This window comes from Leucoraja erinacea, chromosome 9 (assembly GCF_028641065.1).
Source record: "Leucoraja erinacea ecotype New England chromosome 9, Leri_hhj_1, whole genome shotgun sequence".
In the NCBI taxonomy this organism is placed as follows: domain Eukaryota; kingdom Metazoa; phylum Chordata; class Chondrichthyes; order Rajiformes; family Rajidae; genus Leucoraja; species Leucoraja erinaceus.
In genome coordinates, this window is record NC_073385.1 from 19,038,120 (window position 1) to 19,062,301 (window position 24,182).

A 24,182-nucleotide genomic window follows, 5' to 3' on the forward strand; every position below is an offset into this window, starting at 1 on the left:
CTTCAGAGATGCTGCCTGACCTGCTGAATTACTTCACCATCTTGTGCCTATCTTCAGTGTAAACCAGTATCTGCAGATCCCTCCTCTACAAAGAACTAATGACCCACACCTCACAGTGGAATCTATAAGATAGGAGTCGATATTCCAGGATCAGACCACACCGACCAAGGTGCAGTGGGTGAGAACTTTGGACTTAGACAATAGACAATAGGTGCAGGAGTAGGCCATTGGGCCCTTCGAGCCAGCACCGCCATTCAATGTGATCATGGCTGATCATCCCCAATCAGTACCCCCTGTTCCTGCCTTCTCCCCATATCACCTGACTCCGCTATCTTTAAGAGCCCTATCTAGCTCTCTCTTGGACTTGGACTTGGACTGGTTGCTCCTGAATAGAACAGGTACGGTTCACTAATCTCCAATTTATTTGTCCCGCGGCTTATTTAATCATGCAACCGGCAATTCAATCCATCAGTGGATCACAAAACAGTTGCAAAAACATTGGATGTATGAAGGGATTGGATTTCTAAACACGACGCTGCCTCCACGAACCATCTGGCAGTGGGATGAAGTAAGCACAGGGCACCAGCAACCTTCAGCAGATGATTTACGGCGAGATCAGACCCTTTGTAGGGGATGAATGCGCGAATGTTCCCGGGTTTCCAGGCTGGCGCCAGTACCTTGGCCCAAGGATGATATTTGCCTGAGCCCACGTTATCACAGTGGCAGCACACCATGGCAGCCGTCTATACTCCGGCCACTTGCCCAGCCACCTCCCCAAGCCACTGACTCACAGCAGAGGAACAGCACCACAGTCACACAGTGTGGAAACAGGCCCTTCAGCCCAGCTTGCCCACACTGAACAACACACCTCATCTGAAGAAGGATCTCCACCCGAAACATCACCTATCCGTGTCCTCCACGGATGCTGCCTGACCCGCTGAGTTACTCCAGCACTCTGTGTAACGTTACCTATCCATGTTCTCCACAGATGCTGCCTGACCCGCTGAGTTACTCCAGCACTCTGTGTAACGTTACCTATCCATGTTCTCCATGGATGCTGCCTGACCCGATTGAGTTACTCCAGCACTCTGTGTAACGTTACCTATCCATGTTCTCCACAGATGCTGCCTGACCTGCTGAGTTACTCCAGCATTCTGTGAAACGTCACCTATTCATGTTCTCCAGAGATGCTGCCTGTCCTGCTGAGTTACTCCAGCATTTTAGTGTAAACCAGCATTTGCAGTTCCTTCCAATACATGTCCCATCTACACGTCACACCTTCCAGCATTTGCCCACATCCCTCTAAAGTCTAAACTTATCTATGTGCCTGTCTAAAACTTTGAAATAGTCCCTGCCTCAACTACCTCCTGCAGCAGGCAGTTTGTTCCCTACACCCACCACCCTTTGTGTGAAAAGGTTGCCCCTCAGGATCTTATCAAATCTTTCGCCTCACACCTTAAAACCTATGTCCTCTGGTTCTCGATTCCCCTACTCTGGGCAAGAGACTATTCATTATTTACCCAATCTATTTATCTCATGATTTTGCACACCTCTACAAGATCACCCCTCAGCCTGCTGTGTTCCAAGTAATAATGTCCGATCCAGTCCATCCTCCCCCAATAGCTCAGGCCCCGTATTCTTGGCAATATCCTTGTAAATCGTCTCTGCATCCTTTCCAGCTTGACAACTTCTTTCCTATGACATGGTGCCTATGACAATAAGCTCAATGTGGCCTCACCAACAAGGGCGCGATGGCGCAGTGGTAGAGTTGCTGCCTTACAACGCCAAAGATCTGAATTCGATCCTGACCACGGGTGCTATCTGTACGGAGTTTGTACGTTCTCCCCGTGACCTGCGTGGGTTTTCTCCGGGTGCTCTGGTTTCCTCCCACACTACAAAGACGTGCAGGTTTGTAGGTTAATCGGCTTCGGAAAAAATTCTCCCTAGTGTATAGGATAGTATTAATGTACGGGGTGATCTCTAGTTGTCTTTAGACTTTGGAGATACAATGTGGAAACGGGCCCTTTGGCCCTGCAAGTCCGTGTGCGCCAGCCAGTGATCCCCATACACTAGCACTATCCTACGCACAATTTACAATTTTTACCTAAGCCAATCAACCTACAAACCTGCACATCTTGGAGTGTGGGGGGGAAACAAGGAGACCCGGAGAAGACCCACATCGTTGGCCAATGCGACTGTTTCTGCACTGTTTCTCTAAACCAGGGACAGCTGGATGCTTTGACTAAACAAGTGATTCAGTTCCCTATGTACAGGATGTCTCGCTGCACCTGACATCAGCAGGTTCTGACCGGAAAAGAATCCACTTCCCATGTGGAAACGTGATTCATTCCCGTGTCATCTGGCACTCTCCTCCCAGCAGGAATGTCCACCGGCTGTGCCAGAGGAAATCACTTTGGCACTGCCGCGTTACAAGCTAGTGCAGAGAGCAAGGCCACCTTTAATCTTGGGAGGCAGTTAACGTCACCTGGGCCAGAGGGTGTACACACTAACCATTAGGGTTGGATCAGCACACAGCTGCGACCTCTCCTACCCCGGCTAGATACGCGTCCAAATCGCACGTCATCCAAACCTGGAAATACTCCATTGTCCCAGGCTCCTAATCTCACCGTTACTTACCAAGTCAGTACTGGGTGGCACCGTGGGAATACCTTCAACTTACGAGGAAGTTCAGGGCTTCTGCTCACCGTCACCCTGGAGGTCAGTCAGGGAGGGACAATCAACGCTGGCCTCCACAGCAACGCCCAAACTCTGATAATTATTCACACCTAACTTAGGTTGCAATCCTAGCCAGATAGCTGAATGGAAAAACAAAGAACTGCAGATGCTGGTTTATTCCAATGATAGACACACATTGCTGGAGTAACTCACCGGGTCAGATAGCATCATTCGAGAAAAAGGACATGTTACATTTTGGGTCAGGTCCCTTCTTCAGACCCGAAACGTCACCAATCCATGTTCTCCACAGATGCTGCCTGACCCGCTGAGTTACTCCAGCACTCTGTGAAAAGTCACCTATCCATGTTCTCCACAGATGCTACCTGACCCGCTGAATTACTCCAGCACTCTGTGAAACGTCACCTATCCATGTTCTCCACAGATGCTGCCTATTCCCCTCATTATTTTATACACCTCTATAAGATTACCTCTTGGACTCCTGCACTCCAAGGAATAGAGTCCTGGCCTGTCCAAACGCAATCTTCCAGTCACTCTCCAAAACGCTACTGGTATTAAATGGACAAGGGGCATTTATTCTGTACTACTGATGGAATAAGTCGACAAGATGGAGTGTGAGTCAGAGAAAATAAGAGCTGTTTCAAAGGAGAAGGTTCCTTTAGACTTTACTTTAGAGGTGCAGCACAGAAGCAGGCCATTCGGCCCAGCGTGTTCGTGATGACCAGCGTTCACACTGTACATCTCAGAATTTTCCCCTCAATATTGAATCTAATGATTTCAGCTTGTGCCAGTTCCAATGCAAGTTTATCAACTTGCAAATTGAGTCTTCTAACTCCACAGATGCTGGCTGGTCTTGCAGTGTTCCTTTGCATCTGATTTCCAGCAACCACTATGTTCCCTCTTCAATCTTCCAGCATGCTGCATTTTTTTCTATTTGTTTTTTATTTTATTTACCTTTTTATTTATTTATTTATTTATTTTATTCATCTATTTGTTTTTTTATTTATCTTTTCATTATTTTTTTTATTTAACTTTTCATCTATTTGTTCTCTCTCTGTCTCTCTCTCTCTTTTGCAACTCCTGCAGTAGATCAGCTACACCTAGTGTAGATGGAGCATCTTGGTTGCCTTGGATGAGTCTTTCCGTGCTGACCTCCTTTCAAACACCTACCTCTCACTTAAATCTGTTCGTTTTGAATTTCTCTGAAAGCAGGTCAGGCCTCCTTTAGGCAAGGTTTTGATTAATTGAAAGCAAAAGCATGTAAACAGGCCCTTCAGCCCACCGAGTCTGTGCCGGCCGCCAATCAAGAAGTTCTCCTCCTCTCTCCGACGAGTTTAACAACATCCTCTCCCACTGCTAAACCATCCCCGCCCCCTTCCCGGTTCTCCCACCAGTCTTACTGTCTCCGACTACATTTTATTTCTGTACCGCCCACTCCCCCAGTCTGAAGAAGGGTCTCGACCCAAAATGCCACCTATTCCTGCTCTCCAGAGATGCTGCCTGTCCCGCTGAGTTACTCCAGCATGTTGTGTCTATCCATCAATCACCCGTTCACACTATTTATCTGTTATCCCACTTTCTCATCCACTCCCTACACACTGGGGGCAATTTACGGAGGGCCAATTATCCTACAAAGCCGCATGTCTTTGGGATGTGGGAGGAAACCGGAGCACCCGGAGGAAACCCACGTGGTCACAGGGGGAACGTCCAAGTCTACACACAGCGCCTGTTGTCAGGGTTGAACCTGGCTCTCCGGCGCTGTGAGGCAACGGCTCAACCGGCTGCACCACCGTGCTCAACACAGTAAAACAGCTAATAATGGCTCCAAAAAAAGTCACCGTATTTTGGAGTAACTCAATTAGTCACCACAATCAGTCTAATGGTAGGCAAAAATGCTGGACGAACTCAGCGGGTGAGGCAGCATATATGGAGAGAAGGAATAGGCGTTTTTTCGGGTCAAGACCCGAAACGTCGCCTATTCCTTCTCTCCATAGGTGCTGCCTCACCCGCTGAGTTCCTCCAGCATTTTTGCCTAACTTTGATTTTTCCAGCATCTGCAGTCTTTTCGTAAACAATCAGTCTAAAGGAGGGTACACAAAAATGCTGGAGAAACTCAGCGGGTGCAGCAGCATCTATGGAGCAAAGGAAATAGGTGACGTTTCGGGCCAAAACCCTTCTTCAGACTAATAGGGGGTGGGGGGGGAGAAGGAAGGAAAAAGGGAGGAGGAGAAGCCCGAGGGCGGGAGGATGGGAGGAGACAGCTCGAGGGTTAAGGAAGAAGAGGAAACAGCAAGGGCTAGCAAAATTGGGAGAATTCAATGTTCATGCCCTCCGGACACAAGCAACCCAGGCGGTATATGAGGTGCTGTTCCTCCAATTTCCGGTGTTGCTCACTCTGGCAATGGAGGAGACCCAGGACAGAGAGGTCGGAGTGGGAATGGGAGGGGGAGGGAATGGGAGGGGGAGGGGGAGTCTAAAGGAGGGTTCTGACTGAGAAACATCATCTATTCATGTTCTCCAGTGATGCTGCCTGACCCGCTGATTTACTCCAACATTTTGTGTCGTTCTTTAACTTAGTAATGCAACTTAACTCCAACTTAACTGTGGAGTGGATGTGAAAGTGGGATAACACAGAACTAGTGTGAAAAGGCGATCGAAGGGCGGCGTGGGTTTAGTGACGCATCTGCAGTTTCTTATATCATCATGGCTCACATTATGTAGTCACTTAAGTGTTGTTTTTTCTTAAAAGAGAAAAGCAACGAAAACAGGGACAGTAGGCGAAACGCAGCACACCCTAACCTAACAACCACCTTGGGAGGGGAGGAAGCGGAGACGGAACGGTGCAGCAAACGTTCAGGGCGTTTGAGAATAAGCGGCCAGGAAATGAGACAAAATGGGCTCCGGGGTAATTATCTGTGGAGAGTGAGGAAGCAGGTAGAACGCTGGCGCATCAATGCTGCCGCATCATAATGCAGTGCACTTGGCCCTGTGAGCTGGCGTGTGGAGCCTCATGTGCATTCTTCAATATTTAATGATTTGGTGTATTATTACAGGCCTTCCTGCCTGCGCTCATCATATCTCTGGATGAAAAGCTGGAACCAGTTCAATCACTAAAAGGCAGCATATCAGGTGATAAAGTATTTCTGCAGTGAAGTCCCCGCTGACTGCAATCTATTCAAATCGACTGTCCTGTTCTCCTCCACCATCCCCCCCCCTCTTCCCTCCACCCCTACCAGATCTGCAAAGGACAAGACCTTGGGTGTGGACACAAGGGCGACATGGCTGGTAGAGCTGAAGCCTTACAGCATCAGAGACTAGAGTTCAATCCTGGACCCAGGTGCTGGCTGTTCCCCCTGTGACCTCGTGGGTTGACTCTGGATTCACCCCACATCCTAAAGACGTCCGGGTTTGTAGTTTGTCGGCCTTTATAAATTGCCCCCTAGTGTGTAGGGAGTGGATGTAAATGTGGGATAACATAGAACTAGTGTGATTGGGTGATCGACGGTCAGCGTGGACGGTGGGCTGAAGGGCCCCGTTTACCTGCTGTATCTATCTCTAAACTGCACACTTGATTATAATCATGTATAGTGTTTTCACTGACTGGATAGCATGTAACAAAAGAAAAAAGCTTTTCACTACCCCTCAGTACACTTTAGACTTAAGAGACATGGTACGGTAACAGGCCCTTCGACCCACCGAGACCGTGCCGACCGGCAGTCACTCCATCCACTATCCTACACATTAGGGACAACTTTATCGAAGTCAATTAACCTACAAACCTGAACATCTTCGGGGCGCCCGTAGTCAGGATCGAATCCGGTTCACTGGCGCTGTGAAGGAAGCAACTCCACCATTGTGCCACTGTGCTGCCCTACACGTGACAATAATAAACTAAAGGGTGGCACAGGGGTAGAGTTGCTGCCTTACAGCGCCAGAGACCCGGGCTCGATCCTGACTACGGCTGCTGTCTGTATGTAGTTAGTACGTTATCCTCGTGACCGTGTGGGTTTTCTCCGAGATCTTTGGATTCCTCCCACACTACAAAGACGTACACATTTGTAGGTTAATTGGCTGGGTATAAAATGTAAATTGTCCCTGGAGTGAAGGGTGCTGTTTATGGGCGGGGATCGCTGGCCAGTCCAGACTCGGTGGGCCAAAGGGCCTGTTACCGTGTTGTATCTCTAAACTAAACTAAACCAAACAGTGTGTTTGTCGACCGTGATGACAATTTAAACAACACATCTGCATGTACTTGTTCTATATTCCCCTGCATTCCCTGCCCATTCATGTGCATGGCTAAATGCCTCTTAACTGCTGCTTTCGTATCGGTTTCCTTCAGTTCCCCCGGGCAGTGTAGTCCAGACACCTGCCACCCTCTGTGTTCAAATAAACTTGCCTCGTAAATCTCCTTTAAACTTTGGTCTCCTTCCCTTAAAATAAAAGTCCACTTGTTACACAGGGAGCGTAATAAAAGATTTACCGGACTAGCTTCTAGGATGGCAGGTCTGCCACATAAACGGAGGTTGAGCAGATCAAGCCTCTACGCCAGGGGTGTCAAACTTATTTTAACTCATTATAGGTCACGGGCAAAATGCCACTTCATACACCATGCACGCGCTAATGCAGTCCGGTCCAGCACCGGGCGGGGACAGCTGCAGCCAGCTCTGGCATCGGGGAAATCATCCCGCGGCCCGGATCGGACCCCTTCGCGGAAAGCATCCGGCCCATAGGCCGCGAGTTAGACTACCCTGCTCTACGCTGTAGAGATTGGAAGGATGAGAAGCAACTTCATTAACATTTCTTAGTGGCTCAACAGAATAGATTTGGTGGAGTAGACAAACTTTGCATCTACACAATGCTTGTATGGCCATCCTAAATGCTTTACAGCAAACAGTACTTTAACTGTGTTCGAGAGTCAGAGCTGTTGAGCATGGACTCTAAGTGTGAAGAAGGGTCTCGACCCAAAACCACCAATTCCTTCCCTCCAGAGATGCTACCTGATCCGCTGAGTTACTCCAGCATTTTGTGTCTATCAGCATGGAAAAAGCCCACTTTGTCCATTCTAACCAAGTTTTTGTACTGGGTTAGTCCCCCTGAACCATTCCTATCTATGTGTCTGGCCAAATGTCATTTATTAGTCGGAATTGTATCCGCTTCTATAGCTTCCAGATGCGGACTACCCTCGGAGTGAAAAAAACGTTGCCCCTGATATCCCTCTTAAAACGTTCCCATCTCACCTTAACCCAATTTACAATCCTCCATCCTGGTAAAAAGGCTGAGACTCTGCCCTTCGTGATCTTGTACACCTCAATAAAGTCACCCGTCAGCCCAAAATAGTCTATCTATCCAACCTTTCCTTAAAACTCATCCCCACAAGCCCAGGTAACTTCCTAGTGAATCTCTTTAGAATTCTTCCAACTTTTATGATATTTGTCGTGTGGCTGGGCGACCACAAGTGCACACAGTACAGCTGTATCATTATATGCCAACTTTTGTACTCAATACCTTTCCCAATAAACGTAAGTGTGTCAAATGCCTTCTTCACCACCTTGTCCACCCGACTCACCACTTTTTAGCAAACCAAGCACATACTCCCACATATCTCTGCTCTTCACCACCTTGTCCACCCGACTCACCACTTTTTAGCAAACCAAGCACATACTCCCACATATCTCTGCTCTTTTTACTTATTGTAAAAATCCTGCTATATATACCGTTAGAAAGGGGATGAGGAGAAATTTCTTTGGTCAGAGGGTGGTGAATCTTTAGAATAATTTGCCACAGACGGCCGTGGAGGCCAAGTCATTGGATATTTTTAAAGAGGAGAATGACAGAATCTTGATTAGTAAGTAAAATTATGGGGAGAAGGCAGGAGATTGGGATTGAGAGGGAGAGATAGATCTGCCATGATTGAATTGCGGAATACACTCGATGGGCCGAATGACCAAATTCATCTCCTACGACTTATGCCCTGGTTTGGCCTACCAAAGTACACCACCTCACACTCGTCAGAGTTAGAATCTATTTGCCATTCCTTGGCCCACCTTCCCAAATGATCTCAAGGATATCCTTCCTCGCTGTGTACTTTACCAGCACCTCCAACAATGCAGCACTCCTCCACAACCAATGCTGAAGCCAGAGTTAAACCCACAACCCGACAACTCAAAGAACCAAGTCAGAGAATCAAACAAACTCCTCCAGCCACACCTTCCCTTCACCTCGACATATTGTTGACCAAGGCCCAAGACTAGTTCAATTGGAGGTAGACACAAAAATGCTGGAGGTAACTCAGCGGGGCAGGCAGCATCTCTGGAGAGAAGGAACGGGTGATGTTTTTTCAGACTGAAGAAGGGTCTCGACCCGAAACGTCACCCATTCCTTCTCTCCAGAGATGCTGGCTGCGCCGCTGAGTTACTCCAGCATTTTGTGACTACCTCCGATTTAAACCAGCATCTGCCGTTCTTTCCTACACACTAGTTCAATTGGATTGAGAGCCACTTTCCATGCACTGTTTACGTGTTTTAGGAGCTTCCTGCCTCAACAAGGAATGTGGGGGGAAAAATTATAACACATTCCACCGGCAGCAACATTTCCACACAGGGACTGACCGCAGGGAGAGAAAAAATGTTTTTTAGCCTTTTGTAACAATATTCAACAGGATGAAGTTGCTCAGGACAACAATAGAACTAAATTCCAGGTCCACTTCCAGCTATAAATAAGCCATGTTGTAAAAAGCAGAGCAAAATCAAAAGTGCTCACACACCAGGAAGGAAAAGACATTCAACACAAAACAGGAAGACATCACTGGTGCTAAAAGAAAAGACTTGAATGCAATTTAATTTGCTGCATTCAAAACTGCGGAAAAAAATTGAATAGAAATGTCTGGAAATACCGCAGTGAATGTTTGAGAGAAAAATACCAATTGTCTTACTAGGCTAGGCATCTTAAAATGAAACTTTTAAAGTTTATGGTTTAATATTTTCAATATCTCTACGGCCTTAAGCTATTGAATTGATTGAAAGATAACTTCGGCCCACCCAGTCCATGCCGACCATCAATCACCAGTTCACACTAGTTCCATGATATTCCACTCTCTCATCCACTCCCTACACACCAGGGAGAATTTACAGAGGGCCAATTAACCTATAAACCTACACGTCTTTGGGTTGTGGGAGGAGACCAGAGCATCCTGAGTAAACTTTTGTGGTCACAGGGAGAACGTGCAAACTCCACGCAGACAAGGTCCAACGTCAGGATCGAACCCGGATCTCCGGCGCTGTGAGGCAGTGGCTCTACCCGCTGCGCCACTGTGGTGCAGTATCTGCAAAACTTCTCCATCTAGAAAAGTCTACAAATACTATCAACACAAATGAGACAAGGGTCAATGTTGTACCCTTCTTCCAATCTTCTTCCTCTTTATTCTCCTGCGGTCGGGGCAGTTGATCCATCCGCAGTCGGGGCGGTCGAAGCTCCCGCGATCAGGGTGATCAAAGCTCCCACGTCCGGGCGGTCGAAGCTCCTGCGGCTTGGAGCTCCCGAAGTCGGTCTCAAGCTCCACGATGTGGCATCTGCGGTTGGAGCTCCGATGTCGACCCCTGGAAAGGGGATCGCAAGCTCCACGATAAAACAAGCTAAAATTTAATTTAGCTCCTATCTCTCATGTAGGCCCTACATTATCTTAAAAATACTTCAAACAAAAAACATTGAAATCACACTTCTACAATGCACTAAAACGTGATTTTAATATCAAATTTCAAAACGTCCCTACCGTGGGAGAGGGGTTGCTCCCTCGCCAGGTACCCCCAAGGACTGTGATCAGTGATCGCTCAGCCCCCCCCCCACTTTCAAAATTGCTCCGCGGCTCTGTGCTGCAAGATCTGGGTCCAAAACTTTAACCATGCCATTGCCCCGCCCGAAGGCTCAGCTGACTGGGGAACTGCAAACCCGCAGACAGACACAAAACGCTGGAGTAACTCAGCGGGACAGGCAGCATCTCTGGAGAAAAAGAGCAGGTGACGTTTCGGGTTGAGACCCTTCATCAGACTCAGTAACCCGCCCCGAGGTCCCGAAGGTGTGGCGGACCGCGGAACTGGGAACCGCTGGATAATTGCAGCATAAACAGACCGCGATGGAGGGGTCAGGTCGCACCGCCGAGAGCAAGGGACCATCATGACTCTAATGAGTACTTCTGAAACTTAGTCAGCGCCAGAAGCGTGGCAATAAATAATAGGTGCAGGAGTAGACCATTCGGCCCTTCGAGCCAGTGATCATTCAATGTGATCATGGCTGATCATCCACAATCAGTATCCCATTCCTGCCTTCTCCCCATATCCCCTGACTCCGCTATCTTTAAGAGCCCTATCTAGCTCTCTTGAAAGTATCCATAGAACCGGCCTCCACCGCCCTCTGAGGCAGAGAATTCCACAGGCTAACCACTCTCTGTGTGGCAACTGTGTACTTTGTGCATTGTATGCCAAAACAAAGAATTTCACTGGACCCAGTTCCACATGACAATAAAATATCAGTAAATAATTGCCTCCACAGATGCTCCCTGACCCTGTCGAGTTCCTCCAGCAGATTGTTTTTTGCTCCAGATTATTGCTCCTCGATGCAACCATGCCACTATTTTAGGGGGTTCAAACATGTTGAACCATCTCCCTTAATCTTTTGCCCCTCTCTCACCGTAAAGCGATGTCCTCTAGTCTTTGATATTTCAGAAAGGTTCTGACCGCTTACCCTATACATGCCTCTCATAATTGTATAAACCTCCATCAGGTCTCCCCGTCATCCTAATCCCGATCATCGGGTTGGTCAAAGACTTCCGCCAGTGAGTTTGCACGACCTCTGCCCTCCTTTTAAAACACCGCAGATCCAAGAACATCCAGTCAAAGCAAAAAAAGCATCGGCAAAACTTATTTGCAAGCAGCCGAGAAGGGGGTCAACCACAGGAGAAAGGAAACACATGGAGAATAAGGAGTGTAAACACAGGTTGCATTAACGGAGACAATTGGAGCCAAGTGCTTTATTTAGCCGTGTTCCCGGGCACGGTGTGGGGACCTCCAGTGATTGATGATGTCCACTATTAATAGTCCGCTCATCTCATTCAGTGCATGCGCGTAACCATCTGGCCCAGAGCACCACAGTGGCAGGTATCCCAGCAGGTCAGGAACGTCAAGTATAGAACAGAGTACAGTACAGTACATAAACGGGCCGGCCCTTTGTCCCACAATGTCTGTGCCAAGCATGAAGCCAAGACCAACTCTTATCTGCCTGCTCATGATCCATATCCCTCTACTGCTTGCGCATCCACATGCCTATACAAAAGATATTTGCTCCTGGGAGCTTGCATGTTGAAAACTTCAAGTTCCAAGGAGTAAGTATCCCCAGCAACTTGTCCTGGACTAGCCATATCAAAGTAATGTATCTGCCTCTGCTACCTCCTCTGACAGCACGTTCCAGGCACCCATCACCCTCTGTGTAAAGAGAAATGACCCTGCAAATCTCCTTTAACATTTGCCACTCTCATCTTAAAAGTATGCCCACTAGGATTTGATTTGTCCATTCTGGGAGAAAGGTTCCCTCTGTCTACCCTATCCACACCTCATAATTTTATATACGAGCCAAAGGCTTGTCCTCGTTTTGGAAAACGACTGGGAAATAATTGAAGAGAAAGCAGAGTAATGAAGATGTGGACAGGTACACTGTAGATAGGAAGAGTTTAGAGGGATTTGCCCAAATGCGGGCGGATGGAACTAGCTCAGGTGGGGCATCTTTGTCGCCATGGACGAGTTGGGCCAGAGGCCTTATCTCCATGCTGTATCTCTAAACTAAACTAAACACAAGTCATGTGTAGGAAGTAACTGCAGATGCTGATTTACACCGAAGATAGACACAAAATGCTGGATTAACTCAGGTAGCATCTCTGGAGAATAGGTTTGGGTGACATTTTGGGTCAATCAATCAATCAATCAATCAATTTTATTTGTATAGCACATTTAAAAACAACTCTCGTTGACCAAAGTGCTTTACATCAGTGCAGGTACTAATGTGCTACATACAATGGTACACAGTCCTAACAATACAGACATAAAATGTTTACAGCGCCCCCTCAGAATGACTCAAAATCGCTAGGGAGTAGAAATAGGTCTTGAGCCTCGACTTAAAGGAGTCGATGGAGGGGGCAGTTCTGATGAGGAGAGGGATACTTGTTCTGACTTCAAAGTCAGGTCAGGTTCCATAACAACTGTACAACAAAAAATACTGTGATGGAAATGAAGCAAAGAGGGATAGATCTATCAGGCCAAGTGTTGCTTGCTACCTCGTGCTTGACTGAAGCCTCCTCCTAGCCAACATCTCGCTTTAACATATCCTTGAAGACATCCTGAACACATTATTCATTTGAACTACTCCCTGCAGGAAACAAGCCCCACATCCTTAACGCTTTTTGAGTAGACATGTTTCTACAAAGTTCCCAAGGCAATGAATAAAAGGCGAAACACAAGTTAGTTTATTATTATCACGTGCACCGAGGTACAGTCATAAAGACCATACATGATTACCATCAAGCAGTCCACAGTGTTCAGATAAAGGATGCAACATTTAGTGCAAGATAAAGGCAGGTAAAGTCCGATTACAGATAGTTCAAGGTCTCCAATGAGGTATGTGGGAGATCAAGGCCACTCTCTAGCTGGTGAGAGGACAGTTCGGGTGTCCACTACCCAAATATAACCACCCAGATTTAGGGGAAAATATACACAGTCTTCTTACTAGAAACACAGAAAAAATTGTTGCAGGAGTAGGCCATTCGGCACTTCGAGCCAGCACCGCCATTCAATATGATCATAGCTGATCATCTAAAACCAGTAATCTGTTCCTACTTTTTCCCCATATCCCTTGATTCCATTAGCCCTGAGAGCTAAATGTAACTCTCTCTTGAAAACATCTAGTGAATTGGCCTCAACTGCCTTCGATGGCAGAGAATTCCACAGAATCACAACTCTGGGTGAAGACGTTTTTCCTCAGCCTAAATGGCCTACCCCTTATTCTTAAATTGTGACCCTGGTTCTGGACTCCCCCAACTCCTAGATACATTTTCCTGTATCTAGCCTATCCAATCTTTAAGAATTTTATGTTTCTATAAGATTCCCTCTCATCCTTCTAAATTCCAGTGAATACAAGCCCAGTCGGCCAATTGTTTCATCTTATGTCAGTCCCACCATCCCGAGAATTAACCTGGTGAATCTACTCTGCACTCCCTCAATAGCAAGAATTACCTTCCTCAAATTAGGAGACCAAAATTTCACCAGGTCTCACCAGGAGGCCTGTACAACTGCAGTTGGACCTCCTTGCTCCTAAACTCAAATCCTCTCGCAATGAAGGCCACCATGTCATTAGCTTTCTTCACTGCCTGCTGTACCTGCATGCTTACGTTCAGCGGCTGATGTACAAGCACACCCAGGTCTGGTTGCACCTCCCCTTTTCCTAATCTGACACCATTCAGGTAATAATCTGCCTTCCTGTTCTTGGCACCAAAGTGGATAACCTCATGTTTATCCACATTATACTGCATCTGCCATGCAGCTGCCCACTCACCCAACCTATCCAAGTCACCCTGCAGCCTCATAGCATCCTCATTGCAGCGCACACTGCCACCCAGCTTTGTGTCATCCACAAACTTGGAGATGTCACTTTTAATTCCCTCATCTAAATGATTAATGAATTTTGTAAATAACTGGGGTCTCAGCACTGAGCCTTGTGGCATCCACTAGTCACTGCCTGTCATTCTGAAAAGGATCCATTAATTCCTACTCTTTGCTTCCTGTCTGCCAACCAGTTCTCTATCCATGTCAATACCCTACCCCCAATACCATGTGCTCTAATTTTGCACTCTAGTCTCTTGTGTGGGAGCTTGTCAAAGGCTTTTTGAAAGTCCAGTTACAGCACATCCACTGACTCTCGGGTCGAGATACGTCCTCAGACCGATAAATCTGAAAAAGCGACCCAGCCCGAATTGTCACCTATCCATGTTCTCCAGATATGCTGCCTGAACCACTGAGTTACTCAAGCATTTTGTGTCATTTTTTAAAAGAATAATACAGATGCACCATCTAAAGCACACTGCCAGGTTGCATCATAGCCTGGTTTGGAAACACTTTGCCCGAGAGCGCAAGAAATTACAGTTGTGGATGCCGCCCAGTCCATCACACAGACCACACTCCCCACCATTGACTCCATTTACACTTCACGTTGCCTTGGAAAATCAGCCAAAAGAATCAAAGACTTGTCCAGTCATTCTTCCTCTCCTTTCTCCCATCCGGCAGAATGCACAGACGTTTCAAAGCGCGCGCCACCAGACTCAGGAACAGCTTCTTCCCCTCTGTTATCAGTCTATTGAACGGTCCTTCCATAAGCTAGGGTACTGTCCGATTCACCTCTACCCCATTGTGGACATTGGACTTTGTCTGTGGAACTGATGCGCTACAATGCTGAGAACTATATTCTACACCTTTGCTCTACCTGTTGGACTTGATTGTATTTATGTAAAGTATTATCTGATCTGTTTGAATAGCATGCAAAACAAAGCTTTTATTTGCACCTCAGTACAGGTGACAGTAATAAACAGTAATAAAAGTAAATGCTAGACACCTCAGAGTAAAACAGGAATTTTGATGAAAGCACATTGACCCCAAATATTAACTCCTCTTCTTTAGTCTCTTTAGTCTTTTTAGTCTCTTCCTTTTTAATAGACAAGGCCTGATCGGAATAAACCAACACATCGTTGGTCGACAAACTCACTCTTAAAGTATCACAGCTATAAAGTGGAAAATGTGTCAACCATTTTGTATGCTCCCAGTGGCGGACTGGGTCTAAAAATATTGGTTGCCAGGAGACAAAAGGGGCCCACCCACAACTACAATGCTATCATTTAACAGGGGCCCACTTGCCATCATTTGCTATCACTTCATCAGGGGCCCACTTGCCATCGGGCAAGCTGACACCCTGGCCAGTATGCCACTGTATGCTCAGATAATCTACAGAATGCTCCGGGTAATCTACTTTTCAGTCAAAACTACACTGAGATGAGAATTACGGGCACGATGGAAAGGATAATTCAACGTGCTCCAAATAAAGTCGGTTGAAGTTTTTTTACATCCACACAAGATTCGCTTGTTCAAGATTCACCAGCCAGAATGCCCCGTCCACACTAGCTAAGACATTTGGGCAGGTTTAGAGGGATACGGGTCAAAAGCGGGCTGATGGAACTGGCGTAGATGGGGCTTCTTGGTCGGTGTTGTCAAACGGTTTGTTTCTTTGCTCTGTCACTTACTGAATTGGAAGCAAAAAAAAAGGCTGGAGGAACTCCAGCCGAAACGGCAACCATCCCTCTCAGTCCCCAGATGATGCCTAACCAACCGAGTTCCTACAGCAGTTCAGGGTCAGAGCGAAACGGCATGAAGACATGCCCTTCGGCCACCGTTAGTCATGCTAACCATGTTGGCATTCTGGGTTAGTCCAATTCGCTTGCATTTGGCCCATAGCCCTCTCGACCCTTCCTATCCATACATCTGTCCAAATGTATTTTTAAAGTGGTAATTGTATCTGCTTCTATAGCTTCCTCTGGCAGCCCATTCCAGATATGGACTACCCAGTTTGTTTATCTTGCTTCAGATTACAGCATCTGTAGTCTGTTGTAATCATCATCATCATCAAAGACATTAGCGACGCAGTGGCGCTGGTTTCCGATGGGAACGGCGACGGACGCACCACACATCTCCGTCCTCCAGTTCCTGCGGACTTCCGCCGCTGGAAGTACAGGATTTTGGTGTGTGTATGTGTGCTTTATCATCATTCCTTACAATGCCGTGTACGACAGTGATCGCAACTTCTACTGAAGTGTGGATGGCCGTTGGCTCGCTAGGAGCTCATCCTTCCTTGGACAGGTCTTCTTTTTGGTCCTGCTGGGGGTCCACAGCCCCCTCCTCACCTGGCGAACCAGGTGGCGGAGACAGTTTAGTTTCCAACTATCCGACCATGGAGCAGGAAGCACGGGATTACATGGTATCCATGGTGGGGGGGAATCTCCCCCCGACCTGATCTGTACCAGTACTACCCTACTGAATTGTATCTCGCTCTACTAGTACCAGGTCAGTGTCAGAGAGTCATACAGCACAGAAATGGCTCAGCTTGTCCATGCCGACCAAGATGCCCCATCTAAGCTAGACCCACCTGCTCCCGTTTGACACATATATATGTCTCTAAACATTTACTGCCTATATACCTGTCCAAGTGTATTTTAAATGAAGTGTGTTATTTGATATGAATGGATGTTGTTATAGAACCTGCCTCGACTACTTTCTCTGGCAGCTTGTTCCATAGAACTTTCATACACTAACCACTTGCGTAAAATAATTTTTAAAAATCCATGACATTTTGGGGCAATTGGGAAGCAAAGTCTCACTTGGAAAGATGGTAACCTTCAACAACAGAATCAGACAGCAAATACAATTCAAAAATAGTTCATTTGGCAGGGAACACATTGGGAGGAAACGCTATATTAAGACAAGTTGTTTCTATTTGTTCTGTTATAGGAACTGTCCAGCAGTTCAAGCCAAAGTTCCCACCACCAGTACCAGAAATAGATTAAATGGGTCAGTCGTCACGTTGTTGTTTACTTCATCTTACTCCGCACCAAGTGATGACATTATCCACTGCAGAATCACCCCCCTCTGTGTAAGTAAACCTGCCCTGCACATCTCCTTTAAACATTGTTCCTCTCACCTTGAAGCTGCGCCCTCTAGTATTTGATCTTGTTCATCCTGGGAAAATGGTTCCTTCTGATGGCTGTGGGTCTCCGCTGATGCTGTGTGCCTGGGGATTCTCACACGCCGCTGTGGTGGCTGATTATGTCTAATCTTTATGTAATATTGTGGCTTGGTGCTTTTTTTGGTGTGACTATATGGTAAATCAAATTTCATTGTACCTTTGGGTACAGGTGACAATTGAACTATCCTGTCTATTCCTCTCATACTCATTGTATTCCTGTGAGCATTCTACGGATCAGGAACACCCCAACTCAATTATTGCACCATGCTCTGTATTACAAGATACAAGATACATTTAGCTATTTGGCACATGTACCAGTTGGCACAGTGAAATGTGTGGTCACCATACCGCCATACAAATAAAATAAAGAACAAACACAACACACTATAGACTCCAACATAAAACATCTCCACACAGCAGAATCAAAGTTTCCCACTGTGAGGGAAGGCACCAAAGTCAGTCCTCTTCCTCTGTTGTTCACCCGTGGTCGTGGCCTCCCGAGCCCTCCACAGTCGCCGCTAGCTTTACAAAAGTGAAGGGACTACAACTTACTGGAGTGCAGAAGTTCATAAATTCCAGGAACAGAATTAGGCCATTGAGTCTACTCCGCCATTCAATCACGGCTGATCTATCTTTCCTTCTCAACACATCCTCTTGCCTTTGCACCATAACCACTGACACCCGTACTAATCAAGAGTTCAAGAGACTACATAGAGTCATACAGCACTGAAACCAGCCGTTCAGCCCATCTCATTCTTGCTGACCAAGATAGTTCAGACTCCATTTCCAAATGGACTCAGACCTCAGGCATCGCACTCGATCATAACGTCAGTCGATCTCTCAGAACTCAGAGCAACCAGGAACTATCAACCACTTAGCTTAGCATTAAAGAATATTGCTTTCAAAATAGCCATGGGCCATTTTAGAGATGGGTTTTTAATGCATATAAATACTCAATTATTCTTTCTTTAGCATTACGATAACATTGAATCCATTAACAAAGAGAGATTAACCACGGGTGAACAGTTCACTTACGTGCATTCCCCAGGAACAACGCATTCTCCATGGATCGAATGACAGCCCTGCTTACATATAGCTGAAATTAATAAAAACAGAAAACTCTTCAATCCATCATTCTTTGAACGTAGAATAGCACAAAAACAGGCCCTTTGGCCCACAATGTTTCCATCAAACATGATTCAAGGCCAAAGATTGACCCAGTGCTGGACTAACTGAATGGGTCAGGCAGCATCTCTGGTGAAGAAGGATTGGTGATGTTTCGGGTCGGGACCCTTCTTCATAAAGAAGAAAGGTCCCGACCCAAAACATCACCCATCCTTTTTCTCCAGAGATGCTGCCTGACCCGTTAGAACCATAGAGAATAGGTGCAGGATAGGCCATTTGGCCCTTTGAGCCAACATCGCCATTCAACATGATCATGGCTGATCATCTAAAATCAGTACCCTGTTCCTGCTTTCTCCCCATATCCCTTGATTCGTTTAGCCCTAAGAGCTAAATCTAGTCAAAGTCAAAGTCAAAGTATCCTTTATTGTCATTCAGACTTTTTGGTCTGAACGAAATTTCGTGCCTTGCAGTCATACATAAAATAAAATAACAAAAACACACAATAAACACAAATTTAACATCCATCACAGTGAGTTCACCAGGCACCTCCTCACTGTCAAAAGTCTTAAAGTCTTTGTCTCTTCCGTCCTTGTTCTCCCTCTGCGCTGAGGCAATCCAGGCTTCCAATGTTGTGACCCCGCCGGGTGATGGTAAGTAAGTCAGTCCCGCGGCTGAATCCGAGCTCCTAGGACTGCATGCGTGTGGAGTACCTGCATGCTTACTTTCAGTGACTGATGTACAAACACACTCCCCTTCTCCTAATCTGACACCATTCAAATAATAATCTGCCTTCCTGTACTGCATCTGCCATGCATCTGCCCACTCACCGAACCTATTCAAGTCATCCTGCAGCTTCATAGCATCCTCATCGCTGCTCACACTGCCACCCAGCTTTGTGTCATCCGCAAACTTGGAGATGTCACATTTAATACCCTTGTCTAAATCGTTAATATATATTGTAAATAACTGGAGTCCCAACACCGAGCCTTGCGGCACCCCACAACTCACTGCCTACCATTCTGAAAAGGACCCGTTAATTCCTACTCTTTGCTTCCTGTCTGCCAACCAGTTCTCTATCCACATCAGTACATTACCCCCAATACCACGTGCTCTAATTTTGCACACTAATCTCTTGTGTGGGTGCTTGTCAAAGGCTTTTTGAAAATCCAGATACACCACATCCACTGGCTCTCCCTTATCCATTCTTCGTTACATCCTCAAAAAATTCCAGAAGATTAGTCAAACATGATTTCCCTTTCATAAATCCATGCTGACTTTGACCGATCCCGTCACTGCTTTCCAAATGCACTGCTATAACATCTTTAATAATCGAATCCAGCATCTTCCCTACTGCCGATGTAAGATAACTGGTCTATAATACCCCGTTTTCTCGTTCCCTCCTTTATTAAAAAGTGGAGTTACATTGGCTACCCTCCATTCCATAGGAACTGATCCAGAGTTGAGAGAACATTGGAAAATGACCCGTTGGATTACTCCAGTACTTTGTGTCCATGGTTTAAATCAGCATCTGCATTTCTTTGTTTCTTTGTTTCTGCATGATTCCCGATCAACTCTTATCTGCCTGTACATAATCCATATCTCCCTATGCCTTACATGTTCATATGCCTATCCAAAAATCTCTTAAATGCCACTATTGTATATGCCACCACCACCAGCCCTGGCAGCAGGATCCAGGTTACCATGGGCGGAAATCGCTTATAAACCATGGGGGGGGGACACGATGAGGCCTGACATCTATGACAGGGGTTGGCAACCTACGGCCCATGGGCGGATGCGGCACGTATCCTAAAATCATCCAGCTCGTAGACAATTAGTTTTCGCGACTTGGGCGCTACAGCCAATCCCGGGGCAGGTGAGCTGACCTGGGCGCGCAGGTGACCTGGGAACTGCAGGTCCTTTGGTCCACCGTGTCCGCGCCGACCAGCAATCACCCCGTAAACTAGCACCATCCAACACACTAGGGCCAATTTACAATTTACCGAAGTACTTAACACCTACAAGCCTGCACGTTTTTGGAATGTGGGGCAGGCGAGCCGACCTGGGTGCTACAGCCAGTCCTGGGGTAAGCGAGCCGACCTGGGACTGTCTGGAGCGCCCAGGTCACAAAATATTGTTCCCCACCACTCAAAACATGGTGGGGACAGGAAACCCCCACCCCAGGATTTCCGTCCATTCCCCACCACCCTCTGACATGTAGGGTGGATGTAACGATGGCAGATATTCTTCCTGGCCACTCCACTATCAATCTGTGTCTACGCCGACCATCAATCATCCGTTCACATTAGTTCTATATTATCCAACTTTCTCATCCACTCTCGACACACTAGGGGCAATTTACAGAGGGCCTGCAAAATTGCACGTTTTTAGGATGAGGTAGGAATCCAGGGCGCCTGGAGGAAACCCACGGGGTTCCAGGGAGAACTTGCAAACTCCACACGCAACAGCACCCAAGATCAGGATCGAACCCGGGTCTCTGGGGCCGTGAAGCAGCAGCTCCACCCGCTGCGCCATAGTGCTGCCCTGTTGCCACACAAAGAACCTCTTACCTTTCTTGCACTCATCGCCCATCCAGCCTTCCATACAGATCTTGTTCCCATTCTGGTCGCACAGCGAGTGGCCGAAGAAGTCATCGCGGGGCCGGCAGAGCTTCTTGCAGCCGGTGCCGTAGTAGTGGTCTTCACACCTCACGCGGATGCTGTACTCAAAGTGGGACACCGCCCCGTTGTGCTGGAAAGTCATCCATGAACCTCCTGGGTTGATCATCCCCGTCTGAGCACACCGCTCGATGAGCTGCCCTTCACCTGGGAGAGAAGAAAACACAATCTCCGTCACCTGACAGCAGGGACATTCTTGCTATTGAGGGAGTGCAGCGCAGGTTCACCAGGTTAATTCCGGGATGGCGGGACTGTCATATGCTGAGAGAATGGAGCGGCTGGGCTTGTGCACTCTGGAGTTTAGAAGGATGAGATGGGATCTTATTGAAACATATAAGATTATTAAGGATTTGGACACGCTAGAGGCAGGAAACATGTTCCTGATGTTGGGGGAGTCCAGAACCAGTTTAAGAATAAGGGGTAAGCCATTTAGAACGGAGATGAGGAAACACTTTTTCACACAGAGAGTTGTGAGTCTGTGGAATTCTCTGCCTCAGAGGGCAGTGGAGGCCGGTCCTCTGGATATTTTCAAGAGAGAGCTAGATAGGGCTCTTAAAGATAGCGGAGTCAGGGAATATGGGGAGAAGGCAGGAACGAGGTACTGATTAGGGATGATCAGCCATGATCACATTGAATGGCGGTGCTGGCTCGAAGGGCCTAATGGCCTACTCCTGCACCCATTGTCTATTTCTAATTCAGAGTCATCCAGCATGGAAACTAACCGTTAGACCGAACGCTCCCATGTTGAGCAAGATGCCCCATCTAAGCAAGTCCTATTGAGTCATACAGCATGGAAACAGGCCCTTCAGCCCAGCCCATCGATGCCCCATCAAGCCAGTCCCAGAGTCATACATCACTGAAACAGGCCCTTCGGCCCATTGCACCCATGCTGACCAAGATGCTCCAGCTAAGCTCATCCCATTTTCCAGCATTTGGCCCAAATCCCCCTAAACCTTTCCTATCCATATACTTGTCCAAGTGTGTTAATGGTACCTGCTCGAATACCCCCTCTGGTAGTTCGTTCCATACCCCACCACTCTCTGTGTGAAAACACTGTCCCTCAGGTTCCTATTAAATCTTTCTCCTCTCACCTTAAACACAAAACTGGTCCAACTAATCCCATCAACATTTGCTCCTCTTTCACATGGCTTTCCAGCTCTCCTTAGAGGTAAAGGGGGCCCTGGTGTTTACAGGGTGTTATGTTTACATATTTTTGTGCTGCTGCAAGTAAGAATGTCCTTGTTCGGTATCGAGGCATATGACATAAAACAATAAAACCGAGATGAGAAGAACTTTTTTCATGCAGAGAGTGGTGAATCTCTGGAACTCTCTGCCACAGAGGGTAGTTGAGGCCAGTTCATTGGCTATATTTTAGAGGGAGTTAGATGTGGCCCTTGTGGCTAAGGGGATCAGGGGGTATGGAGAGAAGGCAGGTACGGGATACTGAGTTGGATGATCAGCCATGATCATATTGAATGGCGGTGCAGGCTCGAAGGGCCGAATGGCCTACTCCTGCACCTAATTTCTATGTTTCTATGTTTCTATATCCACTGGATTATTGACAGGCCAGACATGGAAGGTACTGGATTAGAGTGTAATAGTTTGAAGGAAAAGATGGACAGCCATGGGCTGTTTTCTCTGAATATTGGTTGAAGGAACAGCTGATAGAAATATAGAAAATTATTAGGCACAGATAGGGTAGATGTTCAGAACCCTTTGTCCCCAGGACGTAAATGTCAAAGAGTAGATGGCATACAGCACAGGAACAGGCCCTTCGGCCCACAATGTCTGTGCTGAACATGATGCCAGGTTAAACTAACCTCCTCAGCCTGCACGTGATCCACATCCCTCCATTCCCGGCATATCTATGTGCTTATTTAAAGGGCTCTTAAACATCACTATTGTATTTGGTTCCACCACCCCACACCTGGTGGCGTGTTCCAGGCACCTGCCACCTTCTGTGTAAAATAAAACTGCGCATCTCCTTTAAACTTTGCTCCTCTCACCTTAAAGTTATGTATAAGGTCGATAAAATGCTGGAGAAACTCAGCAGGTGAGGCTGCTTATATCTCGACCTTTCTTCAGACCTATGTGGGGGTGGGGGGAGGGGGTGCCCACCCCCACATCAGTCTGAAGAAGTGTCCCGACCCAAAACATCACCTATTCCTTCGCTTCATACTTGCTGCCTCACCCGTTTCTCCAGCATTTTTATCTACCTTTGATTTTTCCAGCTTCTGCAGTTCCTTCATAAAGTTATGCATGTTCTCTAGTGTTGGAAATGTCCACCACGGGGAAAAACGTCTGTCCACCCTATCTATGCCTCTCATAATTTTATATATTCTAACCCCTCAACCTCCGATGTTTCAGAGAAAACAATCCAAGTCTGTCCAAACTCTCCCTGTAGCCGAAACCCTCTGATCCAGGCAGCGTTCTGGTAAACCTCCTCTGCACCCTCTCCATATCTTCCCTGTAATGGGGGCAACCAGAACTGCATACCTTATAGACAATAGGTGCAGGAGTAGGTCATTTGGCCCTTCCAGCCAGCACTGCCATTCAATGTGATCATGGCTGATCATCCCCAATCAGTACCCTGTTCATGCCTTCTCCCCATATCCCGACTGCTATTTTTAAGAGCCCTATCTAGCTCTCTCGTGAAAGCATCCAGAGAACCTGCCTCCACCGCCCTCTGAGGCAGAGAATTCCACAGACTCACCACTCTCTGTGAGAAAAAGTGTTTCCTCTTCTCCGTTCCAAATGGCTTATTCCTTATTCTTAAACTGTGGCCCCTGGTTCTGGACTTCCCCAACATCGGGAACATGTTTCCTGCCTCTAACGTGTCCAAGCCCTTAACAATCTTATATGTTT

The 24,182-nt window shown here is 47.0% G+C and overlaps 1 protein-coding gene across 3 annotated transcripts in view; it reads right to left on the reverse strand.

Moving 5' to 3' along the window:
- Window positions 1-24,182, reverse strand: part of jag2b (jagged canonical Notch ligand 2b) — a 185,388-nt gene that overhangs the window by 56,618 nt on the left and 104,588 nt on the right. For all 3 annotated transcript variants that reach the window (XM_055640249.1, XM_055640248.1, XM_055640250.1), the window contains 2 exons: window positions 21,210-21,464; window positions 18,553-18,613 (listed from right to left, as the gene is read on the reverse strand). In XM_055640249.1, the coding sequence (XP_055496224.1) occupies window positions 18,553-18,613; window positions 21,210-21,464 (316 nt within the window). The remainder of the gene's footprint in view (window positions 1-18,552; window positions 18,614-21,209; window positions 21,465-24,182) is intronic.